Source organism: Erythrolamprus reginae, chromosome 6 (assembly GCF_031021105.1).
Source record: "Erythrolamprus reginae isolate rEryReg1 chromosome 6, rEryReg1.hap1, whole genome shotgun sequence".
Taxonomy (NCBI): domain Eukaryota; kingdom Metazoa; phylum Chordata; class Lepidosauria; order Squamata; family Dipsadidae; genus Erythrolamprus; species Erythrolamprus reginae.
This window is the reverse complement of record NC_091955.1, coordinates 52,269,619-52,293,043: the sequence shown is the minus strand read 5'-3', so window position 1 is coordinate 52,293,043 and position 23,425 is coordinate 52,269,619. Positions and strand designations below refer to the sequence as shown.

Here is a 23,425-nt window from a genome sequence, read left to right as displayed (position 1 = left end):
CGGTTTGGCGAAGGCGCCTCAGGCCAATGAGGATGCTCAACCGGTGCTCTTTGGAATGACGCAGTCCGCCCGCAAGGCAGTTCCTCGCGCTTGGAAACAACTCCCGTGAACCGGCCTGTGGGTTTTTTCCTCTAAACGCGCGCCCAGGCTGCGTTGTCGAGTCACCATCCTCTGCTCTTTTATTAATAAACATGTTTCTCCGGTTACCGTAGAAGGGTGGCAATCCTATGTTTTCACAGAAACGAGGGGGAACAAATATTCACCGAATTTGGTTAGGATCTGCTGCTGAGCAGCTGTGTGAACGGCAGCAAGTGCGGCCGCGGAACAGGAGCAAGGTGAAAAGAAGAGCCAAACGGAGCTTATTTCTCAGCACGCCCGCATAAAAGTTAGGCTGCGAGCGAGTAGAATAGCTTCGTCTTCCTTTTAAAACAATCACCAATAGCACCTTTATTCCATTTTTTTTAAAAAAAACCGGCTTATGTTCATCGTTAAATTTGGAAACAATTCAAATTATTTTTTTTAATCGGCTTGGATTCCCCTCAGCGAGACGTGCAAAAGGACGAGCCCTTCCGTAAAGTTGCATCCCAAGAAAAGCAACCCTCTTCATTCCCCCCCCCCCCGGTGGTTTGGGCGCCCCTCCCTTCTTAATCCGCCGACTTTCCATCCCCGGCGAGGAAAAGGGGCTGCTGGAGCTTTAAGAGCCGCTTTCCCCCCCTCTGGCCGTCCTAACAATGGTCTCAACCGAGCTCTGCTTCCCAAAGCAAAAATTGTAATATGCCATTTTTTTCTCATGGACGTTTCCCCTTTGCCGCTGCTGCCAACCAAGTGACAGGAGAAAATGCTGAGGTGCCGCCAAACTGCTCCTGCTGCCGGCCGAAGGGGGCTGGGTGGGCTTCCGGCGTCTTCTCGGAGCAGGAGTGGCGGCGTCTGCAGTAGCCTTGCGAGGGAGGCGAGTTGAACGGCGCCCGGCTGCGGGTGGATGAGCGCCCGTCAGAGGCGAAGCGGGAGAGACCGAAAGCGGCCGTTGGCCCCTGATTCCCTGAAGCTCCGGGAGGAAGAACGAGCATTTTAGGTATTTCCAACCTGCCCTGCCGGCGGCGGCACAGCCTTCCTCGGGGAGAACCAGTGGGCAAATGCAAACGTCGCCGCTTGTGCCTGGATTATTTGGCGGGAGGGAGGTCTTGCACAGGTTCTTTGGGTGGGGGTGGTTGAGAACGTACTATATGTAGTATCTGATAAACCAACTTAGTTAGGGTTCCCCCGCCCTTCTTTGGGTGATGGGTTGGGTTTCTGGATGCTGAAAGAAGAAAATGCCAGGAGGAAGACTGGGCTTTTTATACCAAGAGCTCCTGCTCCTGATTTGGGATGGAGAGGAGAGTGAAACTGCTTTCCCACAGGCACCATACTCCCCCCACCCTTAAAAAAAATTAAAGGTGATATCACAGCTCAACTGGAAAGCTTGTGGAAGGGAAGGAGTTAACTAGGAGGAGGAGTACGCATGCAGTGTGAGTCAGAGTCAGACAATGGCACAGATTCTCCTTAGGGTGGTATTGCTCTTCCTGGGTGAAGTGAGGTGCAGCCTTCAGCATCTCCAACTCAGAAAGGGCGCCTTTGTAAAAGATGGACAGGTAGTTTCAGGAGCACATCACCCAAGGAGCTGCTTAGTGGTTTTCAATAGGAGTGGCTGGGATGAAGTACAAGAAGGTGGTGTGGGATGGGTCTAACAGCTGATGTCACAGCTGGCACAGATCAGGCCATAAAAGGGGTGGTGATGACAATGATGTTGCCAAGGTGTGTAATTAAGTTTTCTTTCCTAGGAATATAGAAAGAAACATTTGATAGATTTGAGGATTGAGAAATTAAAGGAATATTCCTATTAGTAGTTAACTATGTACACATCTACAAAGACTGTGCTTGGGTGGGTGGATGGGTGGGTGTATACACACACACACACACACACACACACACACACGAGAGCGGATTGAGAGAGGATTTCTTTTGGTTGTGTTTGCCAACAGTTCTTCTCAGCTCCTCCGTACAATAAAAAAGACTTCTGATGAGCAAATGAAGAACCAGTGCAATTTGTAGAGAAAATTGGTATTAATTTGAAAGAACTGAATTAATATTCATATTTGGGAGTTTGACTTGAAGTGTCTAATATGAAGAGTTCAAGAGAATCTAATGGGTGAAATCAAAACATAAGGAGGTAGTCCTTGACTTACAACAGTTCATTTAGTGACCATTCAAAGTTACAGTGGCATGGAAAAAGTGCCCTATGACTGTTTTTCACACAATCTTTGTAACATCCCCATGATCATGTGATCAAACTTCAGAAACTTGGCAACTGACTCACGAACATTGCTGTGTCCCAAGGTCACATGATCCCTTTTTGCAAACTTTTGACAAGCAAAGACAATGGAGATGCTGGATTCACTTACCAACCATGTAACTAAACTTATCAACTGTGGTGATTCGCTTAACAACTATGCCAAGAAAGGTTGTAAAATGGGGCAAAATTCATTTAACAAATATCTCACTTAGCATATTGGGGTTAGTTGTGGTCATAAATCAAGCACTACCCATTGAGGTCAACTAAGAATTTTCTCTCTTCCTTTCCAGGCTCAAACTTAATACAAGTTTCTTTAGATTTAGTAAAATGTCCAATTCAGGGTGATGTGCACTTAGAAAGTTTTAAAAAATCTTTGGATCAAATGGTTTTGGAATAATTGTTTGTTAAATTTGCATCCCACTACAATCTAATGAGACTCTTGGCAGCTTACCAAAAGGACTATAAAAGAACAGAACAGAATAGAAATTCCCAAACTTTTTCACTCCACCACCCCCTTGGTGCTACAAACTCATCCCCAGTGCCCCCAGCCCCTATAAATAGCATTGTTTGGAATAGCGTTTTACACAACCCAATAAGGAAGATAGTAAAATTCAAAACTGTAACAATTGCACATTTATTCAAAATCCTATTTAAAAATATTTTGTTCATTCAACAAAATTGTTGAACATGATCCAGTGATACTAGGTTTTAAAAGTCTGATAAGTCATTTATCAAGAACTTCAGTAACTACAGGATATAGCCACAAGGCAGTGGAGGTTTGCAGTCAGAGTTCACAGTGATGAACTCTGGAAGTGATGCCGATGGAGTTGGCCAGGGTGGAGCTGCTGGTGCAGCAGTGCCCGGTGAGGAAGGGTGGGTAGGGAGGCACAGCTGATTGTCTCACTCACAACGCTGTGGGACAGAAGATGGAAGAAGCATGGTTGTGCGGAGCTGGGGCAAGTGCAGCCTATTGTGCCTTCTCTTGCCTCATTCTCCTTCCTGGAGGGCCATGCATCCCCCTGCCAATCCTCCATACAAATCATCTGCCCCATTTCTGCAAAGGCAGAGCCTTGCAGGGTGATCTAAAGAGGATAGGGGGATGCTGTAGAAAAAGATGCCTTCCACCTGTGCTTCCCATGCCAGCTCCATAGGACTTGGGGCTCTGAAGCAGCCCACTGGTTTCCAACCCAGTGCTGTGGGCTGAGTCCCCAGAGTGGTGCCAGCAGTTGGCTAGGATGATCCGCAAAGAGAGCATGAAGGTGGCCGGGTGTGAAGCCAGTAGGCTGCTTCAGAGCCCCAAATGCTGCGGATATGGCCTGGGTAGAAAGCAGCCTTTTCTGCAGGATCCCCGTTCCCTCTTTGGATTGCCCTGCAAGGGGGGCTCTGCCTTTGCAGAAACAGGATAGGCGCATGTGCAGCAGCCCCAAGACATTTACTTGCCTTTCCGCCACCTTTCTCAGTGTCTGCATTTCCACCAAGGGCTGTCCGTCCACCCACTGACTGGGCTGCATGTCGACCTTGGAAGAAAAGCAGGCATGGGAGACTGCGGGAAGGCCACGTGGAAGGCTACGAAGCGTGGCAGGGCTATGGTGAACGGAGTAGGCTGCCACCCTCACATGCTTTCCTGCCTGCCACATGGCCTTCTGCTTGCCTGCTGACTGGTGGCTGAGAGCCCCAGGCAAAATTGTGCTCTATGCAGACCCCACTTTCAGCACTCCTCTGCCCTCCTTGCCCTAAGTCCTCCCACTTCCCCTCAGGATGGTACCGCCCACTTTGGGAACCACTGGAATAAAATATCCATGGAACACCATGGTGAAAGACAAGGATCAAAGATGACACCAGCTAGAGCTGCTATTGGAGCCCACCTGATGGTGACAAGGGCTGCAAAAAGTAATTATTTTTCCACCCTTAATGCATTTGCTGATAGTCATTCACAGCCATGTTTCAGATGACTCCTTAGAGATAGTAATATTGATGTTCACCCATAAGGTTGCAGCGAGAAATATACTATTTATCTGGCAGACAGTGTTACTCGCATTTGTACTATATAAGATACCAACTTACAATAGAATTGATGGAGGTGGCTACACAACCTGGGAGCAGTTTGTGACCATGGAACCAGAGGCAATGGATAGGGCCAGGGGTGGGCTACTGCCTGGATGGGGGTGGGGGGATGCAGTGGGATAGCGAAAATGGAGTTCCACCCCAGAGCACCCAATTTGCACTGAAATATGTTGAAAGAAAATGCAGGGCATCCTGCATAAGCCACGCCCACAGTATAGTAGTAAAAATTTTGGTACCCTTCACTGGATAGGGCCCTCCAAGCTGCTTGTTTGGCCACTTGTGTGTTTTATATCCATGTTCTTCTTGACTTAAGAAAGCTGCACAGGACAGATTGGGTCTGGGATTAGATAAAGACCAACAGAATTCAAGGGATGTTGGACTTTGCTGTAGCTAGATAGGGATTCTAGGCTGATCCCTCTTTTAGCTCTGTCCCCTGCTTCTGCCACTCCTTCTGTGGCTCCTGCTTGATGAACAAGTGCTTGCTTGTTCATCAAGCTAGCACTTGTTCATCAAGGAGAGCTAGGAGAGCCTTTACACTCATTTGGATGATGTGCCAGTTGAACCAATTCCTGGACCAGGAGAGCTTGCTCACCATCAGCTGTGCCCTTGTAACTTCTCACTTATATTACTGCAATGTAGTCTACATGGGGCTGCCCATGAAGAGCATTTGAGGCACAGGTTATCTGAAGGAACGTCTCTTGCTGGTCAGTTAGATTTTTATAATCTTATCAAACTGTATTTTGATACAAAAATATTTTGTAATTGTATCCTTGATGAACAAAACATATGTTTGTGGAAAGAAAGTATTATGCTCAATTCTTGGCAATGCAACTTTAAAGAAATTTCAGGATTGCTGGGCTGAGAGACATGTTATCTTTTTAATGCATACTGGAGTATGTGATTTGACCATATGGATAGTAGAGCTTCATTATGTTGGAAATTTGTGTGGTGGGGTGGACTGAGAGAGTGACTACCTCAGAATCACTTACCCATCCCCAAAAATTTACCCTTAGACTATCCACTGTTGACTGCACCCAATTCACAAGAGGTCATTAAGGGGCATGCATAAGTGCACAAGGGGCCTTCTGTCCCCAGTCTTAATGTTTCTCTCTTACTAGTATCATGTATATAAACATTGTTATATCTTTGTATACTATCAATACATACTTGGCAAAATAAATAAATAAATAAATTTGTTTTCCCATGAAAACGGAAAACCCAACCTATCTTCATTCAGATCTCCAAATTACACTCAATCTATTGATTTCTCTTCTGTGAAGGTTGAACATTATGAATGAAATGTTATTTACGTGAGATCTTTCCTCAATGAAGATTTCTGTAAAGTAGGATTAGATGCTCAAATTAATATGAAAAACTCTGAATTCTTATAGCTAGTTCATTGGTGTAGTCTTGCAAATGTTCAAATTGTGTCCTGTTCCTTTCATCAGATTTAATTTCCCGGTTTATTTTGAAATTTAATTTTTGAAGATTAAATACTTTGTCAAACCGCTTGGAGGTGGTTGTTTCTGTAATAAATATTTTGTATTAAAAAAATAAGTGGTAGGATTAAACTGATTTTATATCAGGAGCCCTGTGCTGCATTAGCTCTGGACAAAGCTGTTTTTAAAAGCCACATCCTTCAGGCTTGTAATTTTTAATGAGGCTGTACTAATCAGTTATCTCATAAAAACTGTGAGTGTGCTAATCTCATAAAAAAGAAATTTTGTATCCAATGATCACATTTTAATAAGAGGTTATTACTGAGGAGGAATCATATTGCAGTCAGGTCTCTATATCAGAGTGATCTCTACTCATGAATCATGTTTTACAGTAGTGGCTGTAAAATTTGTCACATATACAGTAACTGCTGTTTCACCCCAAGTGAGGGCAGGACATGTTCATCTTCAGTGTTCCACTGAGGGTCATTCGAATAGGGTGTCTTGTGACCTTCATGTTTTTGTATGTCTGCATTAGGTTACTCCAGTTTGACTGAGACATATATGTAACATTTTAGGCACATGTAGGAAATATTTGGGAGATGTTTGAAACAGAGTACAGTGGTACCTCTACTTACGAATGCCTCTACTGATGAACTTTTCGAGATACGAATCCGGTGTTTAAAATTTTTTTGCCTCTACTTCCGAATCATTTTCCACTTATGAACCCAAGCTGCTGCCACTGGGAATCTCTGCCTCCAGACTTCCGCTGCCACCCGAAACGCCCCTTCTTGCGCTGCTGGGATTCCCCTGAGCCTCCCCTCGCTGGGATTCAAATTGGCGCCGGCAAAAATGAAGGGAATCCCAGTAGTGCAAGAATGGGTGCTTTGGGTGGCAACGGAAGTCCGGAGGTGTGGATTCCCAGCAAGGGGAGGCTCAGGGAAATCCCAGCAGCGCAAGAATGGGCACTTCGGGTGGCAACAGAACTCTGGAGGTGGGGATTCCCAGCAGTGCAAGGCAAAAGGGATGACTTTTGGGATGGGTTTGCACGCATTATTTTCTTTTACATTGATTCCTATGGGGAAAATTGCTTCTACTTATGAACTTTTCTACTTACAAACCTGGTCACAAAATGAATTATGTTCATAAGTAGAGGTACCACTATACAAGGTTTCATTATTTTAATGATTTTCAAGTATTGACAAATAATTTTTGTGATCATGGAGACCTTAATGCTGAGGTCTCAAACTCAAGGCCCATGGGCTGGATTTGGCCCAGAGGATGTTTAAATCTGGCCTGCGGAGCAGCCCTGGAAACAGTGAAGGACCAGTGTGTGGTGCTTCTGCCAGGAAAAACAGTGCTCAGCCTCCTGCAATCCTCTACCAGCAAAAACGGAGCTCAATGAAATTGAGTTTGACACCCATGCCTTAATGCATAGAAGAAAAGAAGTACATGTCAGATAATAATTTTTTTGTTTATATTTCTAAAAGTTGATCTGCTCATTATAAAATAGATTAAAATGAAGGTACCCCAAAAGGGTGCCTTTGTCTTGACACCTATCAAATTATCTTTTATAAAATCTTTATTTACTATATTCAGATAGGCATTGTTAAGCTGTGAATACCTTATAAAAATCCATTTCTCATGTAGAAAAATTAATCACTATAATATACTGCAGTTTTAAAAAAATTTCCAGGGTGCCAATGGGTTTAAAAATGTCTTTGATCTTCTTGACTGTTACGAGAATACCATATTTCTGACTTAGTTCATTTTTAAACATGTCTTGAAAATGATGAATAAAATGCCCAGGGAAAATGCTTTGGAAGGAGTGTGTGTGTGTCTGTGTGAGTGAGTGTGTAAAACTACAATAAATAAATAAGTAAAATTAACCCTCAGCTTTTCCATTTGTAAAAGTAGCCATCAATAAACATTCATTAAGACAAATAATTTTACCAAGCCAACTCAAGTTTATAAAATGATATACCAAATTACACACATACACACACATCATTTTCAGATAGACTCCGACATACTACCAAAGTTGTGCCAAAAGTTTTTGTTGTTAAGTGGGACAGTTAAGTGAATATTGCACCATTTTATGACCTTTCTTGCCACAGTTGTTAAAAGAATCACTACATTTATTAAGTTAATAAGATAGTTATTAAGTGAATATGGCTTTCACGTTGATTTTGCTTTTTGAAAAGTTGCAGAAAGTGATCATGTGACCCTGGGACATTGCAATTGCCATAAATATAAATTAATTGCCAAGTATCTGAATTTTGATCACATTTATTTATTATTAATTGGATTTCTCTGCCACCCCACTCATAATCATGCAATGGTCATATGAAAAACAGTCTTAAGTTACTTTTTTCAGTGCTGTTGTAACCTCAAATGGTTACTAAATGAACTGTTGTAAGTTGAGACAACCTGTACCTGTTTTTGAGTTTTCAAAAATTTTGTATTGGACCAAATTATTACACCAGTGATCATGATCATGATTTGGAAAGCAGGAAAAAAAGAAAAATGTCTAAACTGCATCTATATTGCTTCATAAGCTTTATTTGGTGCAGAGCTTGTTGGTATGAAAAACTAAGGAAATGGTTGTTAGTTCTCTTTTTTTGAAAGTACCAGCTGTAAAGCTAAATCTGTTTCTCTCCTCAGGCACAACAAGCATACCAAGGTTAAAGCTGGATAATATAGTACTGTATTACAGTAAAAATGAATTTACTAAAGAAAACAAATCAGCACATTCTTAGAATTTTGAAGTTTGCAGATTTAAAAAAATGCATGATGGTCTTTATTTTTAAATAGTGAAATAAAGTTAAAAAACTACATCATCAAATAAAATAAACATCAGACAGTGACTAAAACAATAGGCAGGCATAATATAGTGAAGAGCTAAATGTGATAAAAGAAAATAGTAATAAGAGACAATAATTCTACAACTAAATGCAGTTGTGTCATCTTTTAATTTTTAGAACAGATTTTTCAAAAATGGATAATAAACTGATATCCTAGATCTGTTCCTTAAAATTAAGAGATTAAGTTTCTTTCCAATTTTATAAAAGTATCCTCTTTATTGTACCCCAGGATTGGTAGATTAAAGCTCTTCATTAGATGGTAAATTTCATGTTTTAAAAATATAATTCAGCATTACTGAAACCTAACTATATTATTATTGATGTATATAATAATTTGAAACCAAAATAAATCTATAATTGGATGTCAAATCATATGAACGTCACATTATTTTAATATGGCAGCAAATCTAATCTCCATCCTTTTTTATGTTTTGAGGGACCATAATAATTTTCTGATGAGTTCATTTCATCTTTAAAACCTAAGAAGTATATTTTATGTTTCTCTAAGAGCTGGGCACATTTATTCTCCAAAATTGGCCCATTCAATTCTTCGTACTAAGATTCAGATATATAACTTGCATTTACTGTCTTACTCTTTCTAATTGAATTGTTAGTTTCTGTTCAATTGGTGCATCTTTTAAGGCCTTTATATCCCTGTTTAAAATATTCATCCAGGGTATCTGGAAATATTTTTAGAGTCCCATTCACTTTGGGTACCATAAATATTTGTAAGACTCTGAAAGCCAAGCAACCCTGTTTCAGAACTTGTTTAAGCTATTTTTGAATGAGTTTTGATACCAGTTTTGCCAAGCTTCACAGTAGAGCTTGGCAGTAAATCTCACTTCTCCAGACACTTAAATCCTAATTAAGATATATGGAATTCTCGGCCACAAATTAATTAAATTAGACAATGTATTCTAGGGAAAACTCTAGCATTATTCAGATTTATGTTTTGTTCTCTGAAATACAAAGAATTGGGCAATTTTATGTATTTCTTTTTAAAATAAAGTTTAAATGCATAGAGTTTAAATAGTGGACATTACCCTATTTCTAAGTTACCTGAACATTTGATGGCCTTTGGTAATTAGACATATTTATGTTATGGTTCTCTCATAGTGGTTCTCAAACTTTCTAATGCCATGATCCCTTAATACAGCTCCCCTGTTGTGGTGACCCCCAACCATAAGTCTACCGCCAATTCTCCCAACAGAGTTTTAAGCTGATTGGCAGGAAGGTCCCACAATGTAAATACCAGATTGGTCGGATTATAAAAATATGTTCCAAGGTTCCAGTATAGAAGCTTCAGTTCCTAACACCATGGGAAATTGTCTTTTCCCATGGTCTTAGGCGACCCCGTGAAACAGTTGTTCGACCCCCAAAAGGGTCCTGACCCTCAGGTTGAGAACCACTGCTCCAGCATGGCAAGCGTTGGGCTTTCACCTTGTCAAATTCAGTTCTCAACAGATTCTCTGTGCATAAAACTGAAGTCCTATCAGAATTCTTCTGTGTTTGTTTAGAAGACATAGCTAGCTGCCAGCTTGTCTAAACAGATTAGGAATAGATTCTGACAGTAATTCTGCTTTGGGTGTTTACCTCCTCCAACTCATAAAAGATCATGGTTCACAGTTTGAGAATCCACCCAGCAAAGAATGTACAATATTTCAAACCAAAAATTATGGTTGGAAGAACTCCAGTTGTTCATGACATGGCTATTTACAGAGAGGGACAGATATTTTGCTTCTCTGATATGATTGGTTTATCTTTTGTGAGTCTCACTCATATTTACATACATTTTAACTATTTTAATAATGATAGCAAAGATTAAATATGATTGTTTATTTACATTTAGTTAATCTGCATAACTAATATAGAATGTCTATGATATTAACCATAAACACTTATTAAGAAGAAGCTAACTAGGCAAGTAACATCTTTTTGGTTATCCTAGTGATGTATCCAGATAGTGTTCCTTATATTGTCTATTTTATTGTTCTATTATTTTACTTCTGTTTGCATTCCTTTCATTTTTCTTCCTTTTTATATTGGAAGCTGCCTAGAGTAGTCCCATGAGATAGGTTGCAAATAAATTTAAAAAATAATTAAATTAATTAGCTTTCTTGGGAAATATACTCTACCCTAGGCAAACTGCCTTGAGGAAAAGCTTGATTTTTTTGTTTAGCTGAAAGTTTTGTATAGAGATGCCAAGCAGAATTGTTCACAATAGCAAAGTAATAAATGTAGGAAGATCATTTAAACCAACCTGAAGTAAACAAACAAACTGAAAAGTTTTCAAAATACATTCTATTCTGTGCTAGTTGAGAGAAACACATACCGTAGCAATATTATGCCTGTTAGGCCGTGGATCTGACACATGACTCCACGGATTTCACACAACTTTCTCAATGACAACAAGGAGATCTTGATGATGAGGGAAGACTTGGCCTTGAAGGGGTCCAAACTATACATGCATGCCAGCCTCAGATTGGAAGTTCTACAATTAAGCCACGATTCCAAACTGGAAGGTCATTTTGGATTCCAAAAATTCTCCACCTAGCCTTGTGGCAGTTCTGGTGGCCAAAGATGAAAGCTGATGTGGAGGACCACATAAGAAGCTGTGCAACTTGCACAACCAGGAAACATTGGCCAGAGAAACCATCAGGACTGCTGCAGCAAGTGGTCAACCCCAGTGAGCCTTAGAAGGAGATCGCCATGGACTTCATCGTGGATCTCCCAGATAGCAACAGAAATATGGTGATTTGGACAGTCATCAACTTGTTTTCCAAGCAACTCCACTTCATTGATTGCTCAGGCCTACCGTCATCCAGGAAAGTAGCAAAACTGTTCTTCAAGCATATCTACCACCTACATAGCACCCCCAAAAGAGTCATCTCTAACTAAGGTGTGTGGTTCACCACCAAGTTCTGGAGAGTGTTTCTACGAGCAATTGGATCCACCCAGGGGCTCAGCTCAGATTTCCATCTGAGTACAAATGGACCAGAGGAAAAAATATCTGTTGTTCTCTAGGCTACCAGCAAGACAATTGGTCCAAACTGTTGCCTTTTGCAGAAGTGGCATAAACAATGTGGTTCATAGCAGCACGGGACTAACTCCATTCCAAGTTACCAGTGACAGTGAGTTGGTTCCCATGCCTGAGCTACCTATGGAGGCTCCCTCCTCAGTGTCCCTGACTGAATGGATGGAGACACTGAAAAAAGAATGGGAGAACACCAAGAAAGCATTAACTGAAGTGGTGGAAGCTTATAAGAATCAAACAGACAAGCATCAATCGTTCCAACCCCCCTTCTGAGTGGGGGGGGGGGGGGATAAAGCTTCCTTTTCCACAAAGTACATCCAATTGAGAATGCCCAGCAAAAAGTTAGGGCCAAAATTTTTCGGTCTGTTCCCAATAGTTAAAATTATCAACCCAGTCATGGTACAGCTTGCATTGCCTACAATATTGGGGAAAATTCACCTGGTATTTCATTGCAGCCTATTAAAACCAGTGATTGGGTCGAATATAAGGCCACAAGCCCAACCACCTCCTCCCCCTGTGATAATACAGGGTGAGAGACACTATGAAGTGAAGAAGATTTTAGCTTCCAGAATGTTTAGGAGTCAATTACAATATATAATCCGGAAGGGATATTCTTTGTGCAAAATTACTTAGGTGAAAAATTGGAATGTAAAAGCTGACAAATCAGTTAAACAATTCCACGATAAATACCCAGACAAACTAAAGGATTCCCCAGGGGAGAGGGGTAGTTAAGGATACTGTTAACCCCCATGTTATTTTTCTTCTTTTTTCTCTTGTAGGAAACAATCTTTTCCTGAGGAGAGGACGCCTGTCAGGCCTAAGCCATTTTAGTTGGGAACTTTGGCCTGCCACACTTTATGCTATTTTAAAATGTATTCTTAGCTGTGGGAATTTGGGAGGGGTTGTTGCATGAGGGTTGCATTCCTGTAGCCATAACAAATTCCTTCAAGATGGTCAATGTCATCTTTTGTCTTCACACTTTGACACCTGCACAGAGGGAGATGGGAGTTGCTGTCAAGTTGGCAGAAGAAGATTGGTTAACATGATGGGGTTGGGGGCATGGAGACAAGGGGTTGAACTTTCAACTGGGTAGAGAAACCCCTGAGATTTCAGATTTGGATTTCTCCCAGATGAGTTAGCATGGCTCTGCTAATAAATTGGAACTTAAAGGAATACTTTGTGTCGGATTCTGACTTAGTTTTGGATGCTATTTGGAACCCTGACAATGGCATTAAAATGCATTTTTTAAATAGCTGTTGGGCAGCTTTTGGCCAACAGTCAAAAACAAAACAATATGAGGCAATTGAATAATATGGGATCAATCTGCCTCACCCCTCCCTTTCTCTCTTTCCCTCTCTCCTCTGTCTCTCTCCTTGTCTCTGTCATAAATAACACTTTTGGCTGCCTTTTACTGAAAGTTTTATTTTTTCCTCTCTCTCTTTATTTTAAGAAATGATGTGTGAAGTGATGCCTACGATAAATGAGGACACCCCAATGAGTCAAAGGGGGTCCCAGAGCAGCGGATCGGACTCCGATTCTCATTTTGAACAGCTAATGGTGAATATGCTGGATGAAAGAGATCGTCTTCTAGATACTCTTCGGGAAACTCAAGAAAGTTTATCTCTGGCACAGCAACGACTTCAAGATGTAATTTACGATAGAGATTCTCTGCAACGACAATTGAATTCTGCACTACCCCAGGTATGTATATTCATTCTCTGTAATCTTAATTTATAAACATTATTTCCTCTTCCTTTAATCTTATGTGTATATATGCAGACACACACACACACACACACACAGAGAGAGAGAGACAGAGAGAGAGAGAGATTCCTTAAATTAGAAGTACAGTGCCATAAATATCTAATCCTGTATGCAAAAGAGGAGGCTGCCTTAATGATTCAAAGAGAGATGCATCATTCATACTAAAATATGTTGTGAAACAGCTATGTTTTACACCATCCAATTGGATACTCTTATTAATTTTCGTAAGAAGATAGCCTGATGGATGTGATTAAGCCCAAAACTTGAATTTTTCCTCACCTCCAGAATTATTAGATTCACCAAACTTCACCTCCCTTGTTTTTTTGTTTGCTTAGATATTTCAGCGTAACTCAGATTTCATTGAATCATCCATAGTACATTCCAGAAAGATCCTTCTTTCCCATTTTTAATTTTGTTAACCATTTACTTACTCTTTGAAGTAGAATGATGGTGCATAAATCCATCCAATAAATTAATATTCTTTTACAAGGGACAGGAAGGTAAAAGTATAAAGTTTAATTGACCACAGAAGGGCAACTTATTGGCACAATTATGAGGGAAATACCAGAAGGAGTTAGAGCCATTCTGTCATGCTTTACAAACTACTGTGTACATGAGCAGTATGATCTATATTTTTCAATCAACAAGATGATGGCTCAAGTGCCATACCACGTATAATCTGACTGGACTGATAGCTGAATCTGCATTTATTACTGAAAATGGAACAGCAGCCATGCCTTGACCATGCTAGTCTTTTTCTTGATTCCACTGTGATGTCCTGATGTTATCCCCAGACTATGCCAGAAATGCTTTTTAATTCATCATCAGATGTACCAGTTTTACTCAGTATTTTACTGCCTAAATCAACATTAATCCATGTCAACTTCAAGGAATATAAATCTGCCAGTTTCAAACATTTATACAGTGGTACCTCTACTTAAGAACGCCTCTACTTAAGAACTTTTCTAGATAAGAACCTGGTGTTCAAGATTTTTTTGCCTCTACTTAAAGATCCATTTTCTACTTAAAACCGGAACCCGGAAAGATTTCCCAGGAAATTTGAGAGCGGCACGAAGGCCCGGACAGTTTCCTGCCATTTCCCTTTTAATCCCAGCCATCTGGGCTGCCAGAGGAGCCTTTTGATGGTGCTTAAGAAGGCTTTGGCAGTACAGAGCGGATGAAGCATTTTCCTTTCTCTGGGCGCCTGGACAGGGAATAAACCTCTGTCAGTGCCCAGAGAAAAGAAACACTCCCTTCACTCTGGGCAGCCAAGGAGTCACCACAGTGAAGGAAAAGCGCTAGCAGAGGACAGGGGAGCCCTTCAGCATGGGAAGGACGAGGCAGCAGGTAGCAGCAGCAGCAGCCAGTGTATGGGAGGCAGTGTATGGGAGGCAGCCTCGTGCCGGGTATCTTGGAGGCGCGTGCTCCTCCTCACTGCCTCAGAGTCCCTCTTTTTTTTTTAAGCCTTAAAATTTTGGATTTTTTTTATTTCCCTCACCTCACCTTCTTACTTTGGCAGCGACTGTCCTCTTCCTCTTCTTCTTCCTCCTCCTCCCCCCACCCAAATTCCGAGCTTTTATTTCTTTCCTAATGGGTTTGCAGGCATTGTTTGCTTTTACATTGATTCCTATGGGAAAAATTGTTTCTACTGAAGAACGTTTCTACTTAAGAACCTGGTCACGGAATGAATTAAGTTCTTAAGTAGAGGTACCACTCTACTTCAAAGAGTATAAAGTTTTTCAGTTTCAATCGCGCCCCCACTTGCCCCCTCTGTGTCAGTGGACTACAGTAGGCAAGGTGTAATTAAAATGGCGGTATAATAATACTGGAAAGCAGAGATATTTCAGTAAAATTCCTTTGAGCCCAGTCATATTCATAGAGATAGTCTTTTATGCTGCATTTGCACAGGAAGAATGACTTGAAAATGTGATGATGTATGTTACAGTACTGTAAAATGGTCACATCCTTATTGATTGATTTATTCAATTTCCATAGCTGCCCAACTCAACCAAATGACTCTTTATAGCCTTTGTCATTCAATTTCAATTTATTTAAAAACAAAAGGATATTTCTTGGCATGTGCAGATTAGAGTTTTTCTTGTGCTCTATTTAGCAGTCTTAAAGTCATAACAAAATAATAAGATAAATGTTCCTGTAAATATTAAGGTGATTGTGTGATGCTTGATAACATTTTCAATTTCCCCCTAAGCGTGGAAAAAAATCTTATTAACTTAATCCTGCACCTTTAAAAGTAAAAATAGTCTTCCATTTATAGATAGTTATTTTGAAGGAAAAATAAATTAAGACTGAAGAAAGCTAGAGAAATTGTCTTGTCATTGAAATTCTGTTACATACCTAATGAAAGAAATAATCCAGGATGGAATATTTGGGGTAAAGGCTGGGAAACTGGCAGATAGATATAGCATGGCTGTAAGTTGTATTATCTTTAATGAGTTTGTACAAGGTTTTCTGCCCCTCCTCCCCCAACATTCTATATATTTATTTAAAACAAGAAAAAAATAACAAAAATGGAATAAATTATATCTAGGAAAAATTGTTTCATGTACTATTCAGCATCTTATGTATGTAATCTCAATATGTACTCAACACTGCTCAGTAGGAAAACTACCAACATCTGGATGATATTAGGTGGATAGTCCTACTTTAGCTCTGTTCATTGATTGCCTGACATGTATATCCTACCTTCGTGGCCTTTAACTTTTAGGATCAAAATTCTGTATTTGAATGGTGTTGTACTTACAACTGTGGATTTTATTTGAATTTGAAATTAAACTGTACTCTCCACTCTAATCACAAATTGGAATATGGTTTACCTTTTTGTATAACTCTTATAATTATGAAAAGTGCATAGTCTGTGCTAAATGGTGTAGAAACATATATTTAAAGAACTTTTGAAAATAGTCCGATGTTCTTAATGGTTCAAGAGCAAAAGGAATGCCTATTTCTGATGTAAAAGATCATGAAGGGCAAGCCTTAGCATTTGTTACCTGTATTTTTGTCTCACAATGAGTGTTGCATTCTTATCTTACTGTTATTGTTTAAGTGCCGCTGTTAACAGGACTGCTTGGACCTTTAGAGAGTTAGTGGTGGCTTTGGTAATTGCTATGAGATAAATTATAGAGCTGTTTCCAAGTGATTGATTTAAACTAGCACCATGAATGCTAGGTGATGCTTTGAGAGAATACTTTAGGTTCATTCTTCATTTGTTTGTGCCTTTGAATAGAATTCTCTTCTCTTTTCTTTTTTTCTCTTTTCTTCTCTTCTTTCTATTCTATTCTATTCTATCTTGAATTCACAGTCTCCCAGTTACTAGGCTGATATCTTAAACAGTACAGCAAACTGATTGCCCACTTGGTTCAATCATAGAATCATTTTAGATTTAGGGCCAGAACTCCCTTAGGTCAGACCCTATAAACCAGCGTTTCCCAACCGCTGTGCTGCGGCACACTGGTGTGCCGCGAGACAAGGTCAGGTGTGCCGTGAAGTTCCGCTTCCAAACCGGAAGTTGAGTGTCCCGGCTTGCTTCTTCACACCTTCATTTTCGCGCCTTTCTTCTTCGTGCCTTCTTTGCAGCAGGTGAGCTTGGGACTCGGTGGGATGGCAATAGCAGCGGCTGAGGCTTTCACTTGTGGCATCGGGAGTGCTAATAGCGGCGGTGGCGGGAATAGCGGGGGGGGCTCCTGCAAGTGGAAGCCTCAGCCCTGGAGCCCCCTCGCGCCCATGGCTTCTCGTCGATGCCTCTGCCTGCCCGATCCGCGGGAGTGCTAATAGCGGCGGCGGCGGGAATAGCGGGGGGGGGCTCCTGCAAGTGGAAGCCTCAGCCCTGGAGCCCCCTCGCGCCCATGGCTTCTCGTCGATGTCTCTGCCTGCCCGATCCGCGGGAGTGCTAATAGCGGCGGCGGGCAGGAGCCCCCCCCGCTATTCCCGCCGCCGCCGCTATTAGCACTCCCGCAGATCGGGCAGGCAGAGACATCGATGAGAAGCCATGGGCGCGAGGGGGCTCCAGGGCTGAGGCTTCCACTTGCAGGAGCCCCCCCGCTATTCCCGCCGCCGCCGCTATTAGCACTCCCGCGGATCTGGCAGGCAGAGGCATCGACGAGAAGCCATGGGCGCGAGGGGGCTCCAGGGCTGAGGCTTCCACTTGTGGCTGTCCCCGCCCGCCTGATCCTTCCTTCTCTCCGGCTTTTTTGGGGCTTTTTTCTTCCACAGCGGTGGCTGCAGTGGCGCTGGCGATCCGGCCGCTAGCCGCTCCAAGCGCTGTGGGAACGCCCACCCCTCTCACAGTCCCGTCCCGGGCTGTCAGTAAAGGGGCTGCTTGCTCGGAACATTCAAACTAAGGGAAACCTTCGCTGGCCTTCACAGAGAAGAAAGGAAGAGAGAGAACGAGAGAGAGCAACAGAGAGAGAGAGAGAGTGAGAAAGAACAAGAGAGAGAAAGCATGAGAGAGAGAGAAAGAACAAGAGAGAGAAAGAAAATAAGAGAGAACAAGAGAGAGAGAGAGACTAAGAGAGAGAGAAATAAAAGAGAGAGAGAGAAAATAAGAGAATGAGAGAGAGCAACAGAGAGAGAGAAAGAACAAGAAAAAGCATGAGAGAAGAAAAGCAAGAGAGAAAAAGAGAGATAGCAAGAGATACTGAAAGAAAGCAAGAGAGAGAGAGAAAAAAAGAAAGCAAGAGAGACAGATAGGAAGAGGAAAGGAGAGAGAGAGAAATGAGAACAAAAAGGGGAGGAGAAATGAGAAAATTATTGAGGCAGAGAATGAGAGGAGAGAGAAACAAGAGAGAGAGAGGTGATTCTCGAAGCATGGTAAAAAGCACCCAAATAATAAGAGAAAACCCCCAGCCCTCACCTGTTTTTGAAAAGAATAAAAGAGAATAAAACCCCAGCCCTCACCTGGTTTTGGAAATGGTTTGAGTACACACAGACATATAAGGGGCGGGGGGAGAGACAGAAATGAGACAGTAGTATAAATTTGAGGAGGGATGATTGATGATTGACTGTATTTATAAGGGGATGTTACATGGGATTGTATGTTCTATGTATAAATACATGTAGAAATACTGTAGATCTGAAGGTCAGCAGTTAAAATCTCATCCCCAGCTCCAGGTTGACTCAGCCTTCCATCCTTCCGAGGTGGGTAAAATGAGGACCCAGATTGTGGGTGCAATATACTGGCTCTGTTAAAAAATGCTATTGCTAACATGTTGTAAGCCGCCCTGAGTCTAAGGAGAAGGGGGCATAAAAATTGAATAAATAAATAAATAAATAATATTTACTGTCTTTTTGTGTCATTTTGGTTGGTGGTGTGCCCCAGGATTTTGTAAATGTAAAAAGTGTGCCGCGGCTCAAAAAAGGTTGAAAATCACTGCTATAAACAATAAAATGGTGCTATTACTGAAGACTACATAAGAGCAGGTAGCCTTGCTAATGCAGTCAGAACTTGCTGTCTGAAGTACTGTAACATGCTGTATATTGGGCTACTCTGGAAAAGCATTATGAAGCAACAGCTAGTACAAAGTGTAGTAGTCCAGGGAATAATGACAGTTTTTTGTTACATTCAGGTGAACCCATTGCTTTAGGTCCTGCATTGGTTACCATTTGGCTTCTAGATTGCAATTAAAGGCACTGGTGGTTTTCTTTGACAACTTACATGGTTCCATATCTGGTTTTCCTGTTTTTCAAGGCTAATTCTATCCAGGTCCAATCTCTTTGAGAATGCCATGTGATAGGACCTAGAAGTGTCTATTTTCAACTGCTGCTTTTGAAGCTCTTTCACTCTTTTGCTCTTGGGTTTTAGAAGACCAGTTAATACCTTACTTTTCCATCTAGTCAAAGAGAAAAATGTGTTAGGAAATTGGGTTGTATTGATAGAAACCTTACATAGTCTGTTTTTCTTTGTCCCATTCAATGTTGTTGGCATTTTTAATTACTCCTTAGAGTGGGTGAGTGGGTGTTTTTGAGGACTTTTAATACTGCTTTTTATTGTTAGTTACTCAGAGTTTTCAGGAATGGATGATATTGACATATTGCAAAAAATAAATACACAAATATTACAGAAACCAAAAATATTTCTTACAATCACTTCTTCTCTGGAAGTACAGTGAAGAATGTGATGTTGTGGCAAACATATAAGAATTGGTAAGAAGAAAGTAGAAGCAAAGTGGATAAAAAAATAACACTGTTACCATGAAGGAGTGAGTTGACATAGCAATGAACAATAATAAGTAGGTTAGCAAAACAAGTTGAGCTCAAGTAGCAGCTGTATCTAGATTTTCCCGGAAAGATATTTGTTCTTGAGATGTTTATTCATCCCCACGCTTGTTAACCAGCAGCTGAAGAAAACTATAGAATCAGATTTAGAAGTCTACAAAAAAATTACTCAAATGGATATATTTATACACTAGTGTTTATATTATAATGGATTAAAGCAAACAATTAAATTACGGTAAACTTTAATTGAGGTGGAAATGCAGATCTTGATTCATACTGGTTCATTTCGAGTTCATTTTAAAGATCTTATATACTATGTAAAATAGTAGTTATACTTTTTACAGAGTAACTGAGTATAAAAAGTTGCTTAATTATATAAAAGGTTTTATTTGGAACAACCATTTTCAAGAATCATGGTTAATAGTTCTTGCCTCATGTAAAAACATAGTTCTGTCTGGTAGATGTAAAAACAACAAATATTATGTAAAAACAACATTCTATCTGGTATATATTTATTCAGAATTTGATGTAATGGTTTTTTGAATATGAATGTTATTGTATTTCCATATACAGATAGTCCTCACTTATCAACCACTTGTTTAGCCATCATTTGACATTAGCAGCATCCCTGCCTATGTGTTTGTGATTGACTATTGGCAACCAACTGGTACTTACAACGTTCTCAATGTCTCACATGTAATTGCCATTTGCAGACTTCATTGCTGGCTTCTGTCAAGCAAAGTCAATGGGACTGTGGGGAGGAAGTCACAAATCACATTTATGTCTCATCACACTTATCTGTGCAGGATTTGCTCAACAACCACAGCCAGAATTGTTATTTTAAGTCAGTATCACCGGTGGGCTATGAGCTGGAACATTAAATTGCGCTTGCTGACACGGCTTGTAAGTTCTTGTGGAACCAGCGCGATTTTGCTTCCGCACCTGTGGAGGTAGCAAAATCGTACACAGAGCCACAGGTGTACTCATGTTTCAGCATGCACAGAAGCAAAAAAAACTCACCAAAACACAGGCTCACCTGTGGCTCTGTGAGCGATTTTGCTACCTCCACAGGTGCAGAAGCAAAATTGTGCTGGCCCCGCAAGAACTTACAAGCTGCAGCGGTGAGTGCAATATAGCGTTCCGGCTTGTAGCCCACCGCTGGTCAGTATGCTCATGTGATTCTTTTCCTTTATCACCACCTCACTAGTTCCTGATCCAAATTATAGTTGTTAACCGAAGAGTATCTATCCTGGACTGAGTTTTGAACAATTATTGCAATAAGAAAAAATCATAAAAACAAGCTCAATAAAAAGAAATCAACTCAACATATGGTAAAATTTTAAAATGGAATTTGTAAATTGCCCTAGGGTTATTTTTTAATCTGAGAAGCATTTCACCCATCTATAATCCCAGAAATAGAAAACTGTTTGATTTACAGTTGCTGTACACTGGTGAAAAAAGGATTATTTTATTTTATTTATTTATTTATTGGATTTATATGCCGCCCCTCTCCGCAGACTCAGGGCGGCTAACAACAATAATAAAACAGTATATAATAATAATCCAATACTAAAAACAGTTAAAAACCCATTATTATAAAAACCAAACATACATACAGACATACCATGCATAAAATTGTAAAGGCCTAGGGGGAAAGAGTATCTCAATTCCCCCATGCCTGGTGGCAGAGGTGGGTCTTAAGGAGCTTGCGAAAGGCAAGGAGGGTGGGGGCAATTCTAATCTCTGGGGGGAGTTGATTCCAGAGGGCCGGGGCCGCCACAGAGAAGGCTCTTCCCCTGGGTCCCGCCAAGTGACATTGTTTAGTTGACGGGACCCGGAGAAGACCCACTCTGTGGAATCTAACTGGTCGCTGGGATTTGTGCGGCAGAAGGCGGTCCCTGAGATAATCTGGTCAGGTGCCATGAAGGGCTTTATAGGTCATAACCAACACTTTGATTTGTGATCGGAAACTGATTGGCAGCCAATGCAGATCGGCAGTGTTGAAGAAACATGGGCGAATCTTGGAAGCCCCACGATGGCTCTTACGGCTGCGTTCTGTACGATCTGAAGTTTCTGAACACTTTTCAAAGGTAGCCCCATGTAGAGAGCGTTACAGTAGTCGAGCCTCGAGGTGATGAGGGCATGAGTGACTGTGAGCAGTGACTCCCGGTCCAAATAGGGTGCATCAGGCGAACCTGGGCGAACGCCCCCCTCGCCACAGCTGAAAGATGTTTCTCTAATGTGAGCTGTGGATTGAGGAGGACGCCCAAGTTGCGAACCCTCTCTGAGGGGGTCAATGATTCTCCCCCCAGGGTAATGGACGGACAGATGGAATTGTCCTTGGGACGCAAGACCCACAGCCACTCCGTCTTGTCTGGGTTGAGTTTGAGTTTGTTGACACCCATCCAGGCCCCAACAGCCTCCAGGCACCAGCACATCACTTCCACTGCTTCGTTGATTGGACATGGGTGGAAATGTATAACTGGGTATCATCAGCATATTGATGATACCTCACCCCATGCCCTTGGATGATCTCACCCAGCGGTTATTGCCTATTTTCAGAGATATAATTATTTATTCAAACTTGTTGTAAAATATGAGTATAGGATGTTTAATCAGTCTAACTGGTGCACTGGTAGCTCTATATACCTTTTGTGTTAATTTCCCCTCTGACCTTGCAATTTCTCATCTGAGGCATCTATCCAATAGACCAAGAAGAAATGAAAAGAACACAGTTTAAGAATTTTGGCTGTCAAATGAGCTAGAAAGGAAAAGAAGTGTTTTCAAGTTTACTTATTTTTGCTTTTTTTAAAAAGACAGATTTGCCATTTCACTGTTTAATTTCTCTCCTTTGAAAGAAGGTCAGGATTTCTACTGGTGAATTATTAAAAATAGCCCTGGAGAGTAGTGACCACTCAACAGAGAGATAAAAAATTTCAGGCTTGAAATTTTGGGCTTAGACAATTTAGAACTATGCTGTGTTCGATCTGACCTAAGCGTATTGCATAAAATTGTTTATTACAATGTCTTACCTGTCAATGATTCCTTCAGCTTCAACTATAACAATTCATGAGCACACAATGGATGTAAACTTAAGGTAAACCACACCAAACTCGATTGTAGGAAATACGACTTCAGAAACAGAGTGGTCAATCCTGGAATGCACTACCTGACTCTGTGGTTTCTCCCCCTCCCCCCCACAAAAAAATTAACCTTAGATTGTCTACAGTTGACTTCACCTGATTCCTAAGAGGTGTATAACCAATTAAAATGGAGATGTTTGCTTGTAATGAAATGAAGCAAAGTAGTTAACCGGACAATACTGTTTGTGATTTCCTGCCTGTGAGAAATTACATTGGGGCAAGTTGGTTGTATGGATTAGTGCTAAGATTGCTAAATGCACACAGCAGTGTGTCATATGATTGAGATGTTAAGTACAGGTAGAGTTATTCTATGTTTGTGCTTTTGTACTCTGTTTTGAATTTCTAGAAGCATTTTGCTTGCCATTGTCACATTCACTATATTATTAAACCAGTTCTACTCCACTGCAATTTGTTTTCTGTGTTCTAACTCATAGCATATTGTGTCACATCTCAAATCCATTAAGTAGATCCAAAGTGGGGAAGGGCACATGTAGATAACAGTTTTTTGTAACAACTAGTTCAGTTGTTTCAGACTTAGCTGAAAGTCTGTACTTTGATAT

General features: G+C 41.0%; 1 protein-coding gene across 1 annotated transcript in view; it reads left to right on the top strand.

Annotated features, from left to right (window-relative positions):
• Nucleotides 1-671: 671 nt before the first annotated feature.
• The window catches only part of PPFIA2 (PTPRF interacting protein alpha 2), a 241,848-nt gene continuing 219,094 nt past the window's right edge, over nucleotides 672-23,425 (top strand). Inside the window, exons 1-2 of the mRNA XM_070755768.1 lie at nucleotides 672-1,072; nucleotides 13,178-13,428. Coding sequence (XP_070611869.1) covers nucleotides 13,180-13,428 — 249 coding nt within the window. The 5' untranslated portion in view covers nucleotides 672-1,072; nucleotides 13,178-13,179. The remainder of the gene's footprint in view (nucleotides 1,073-13,177; nucleotides 13,429-23,425) is intronic.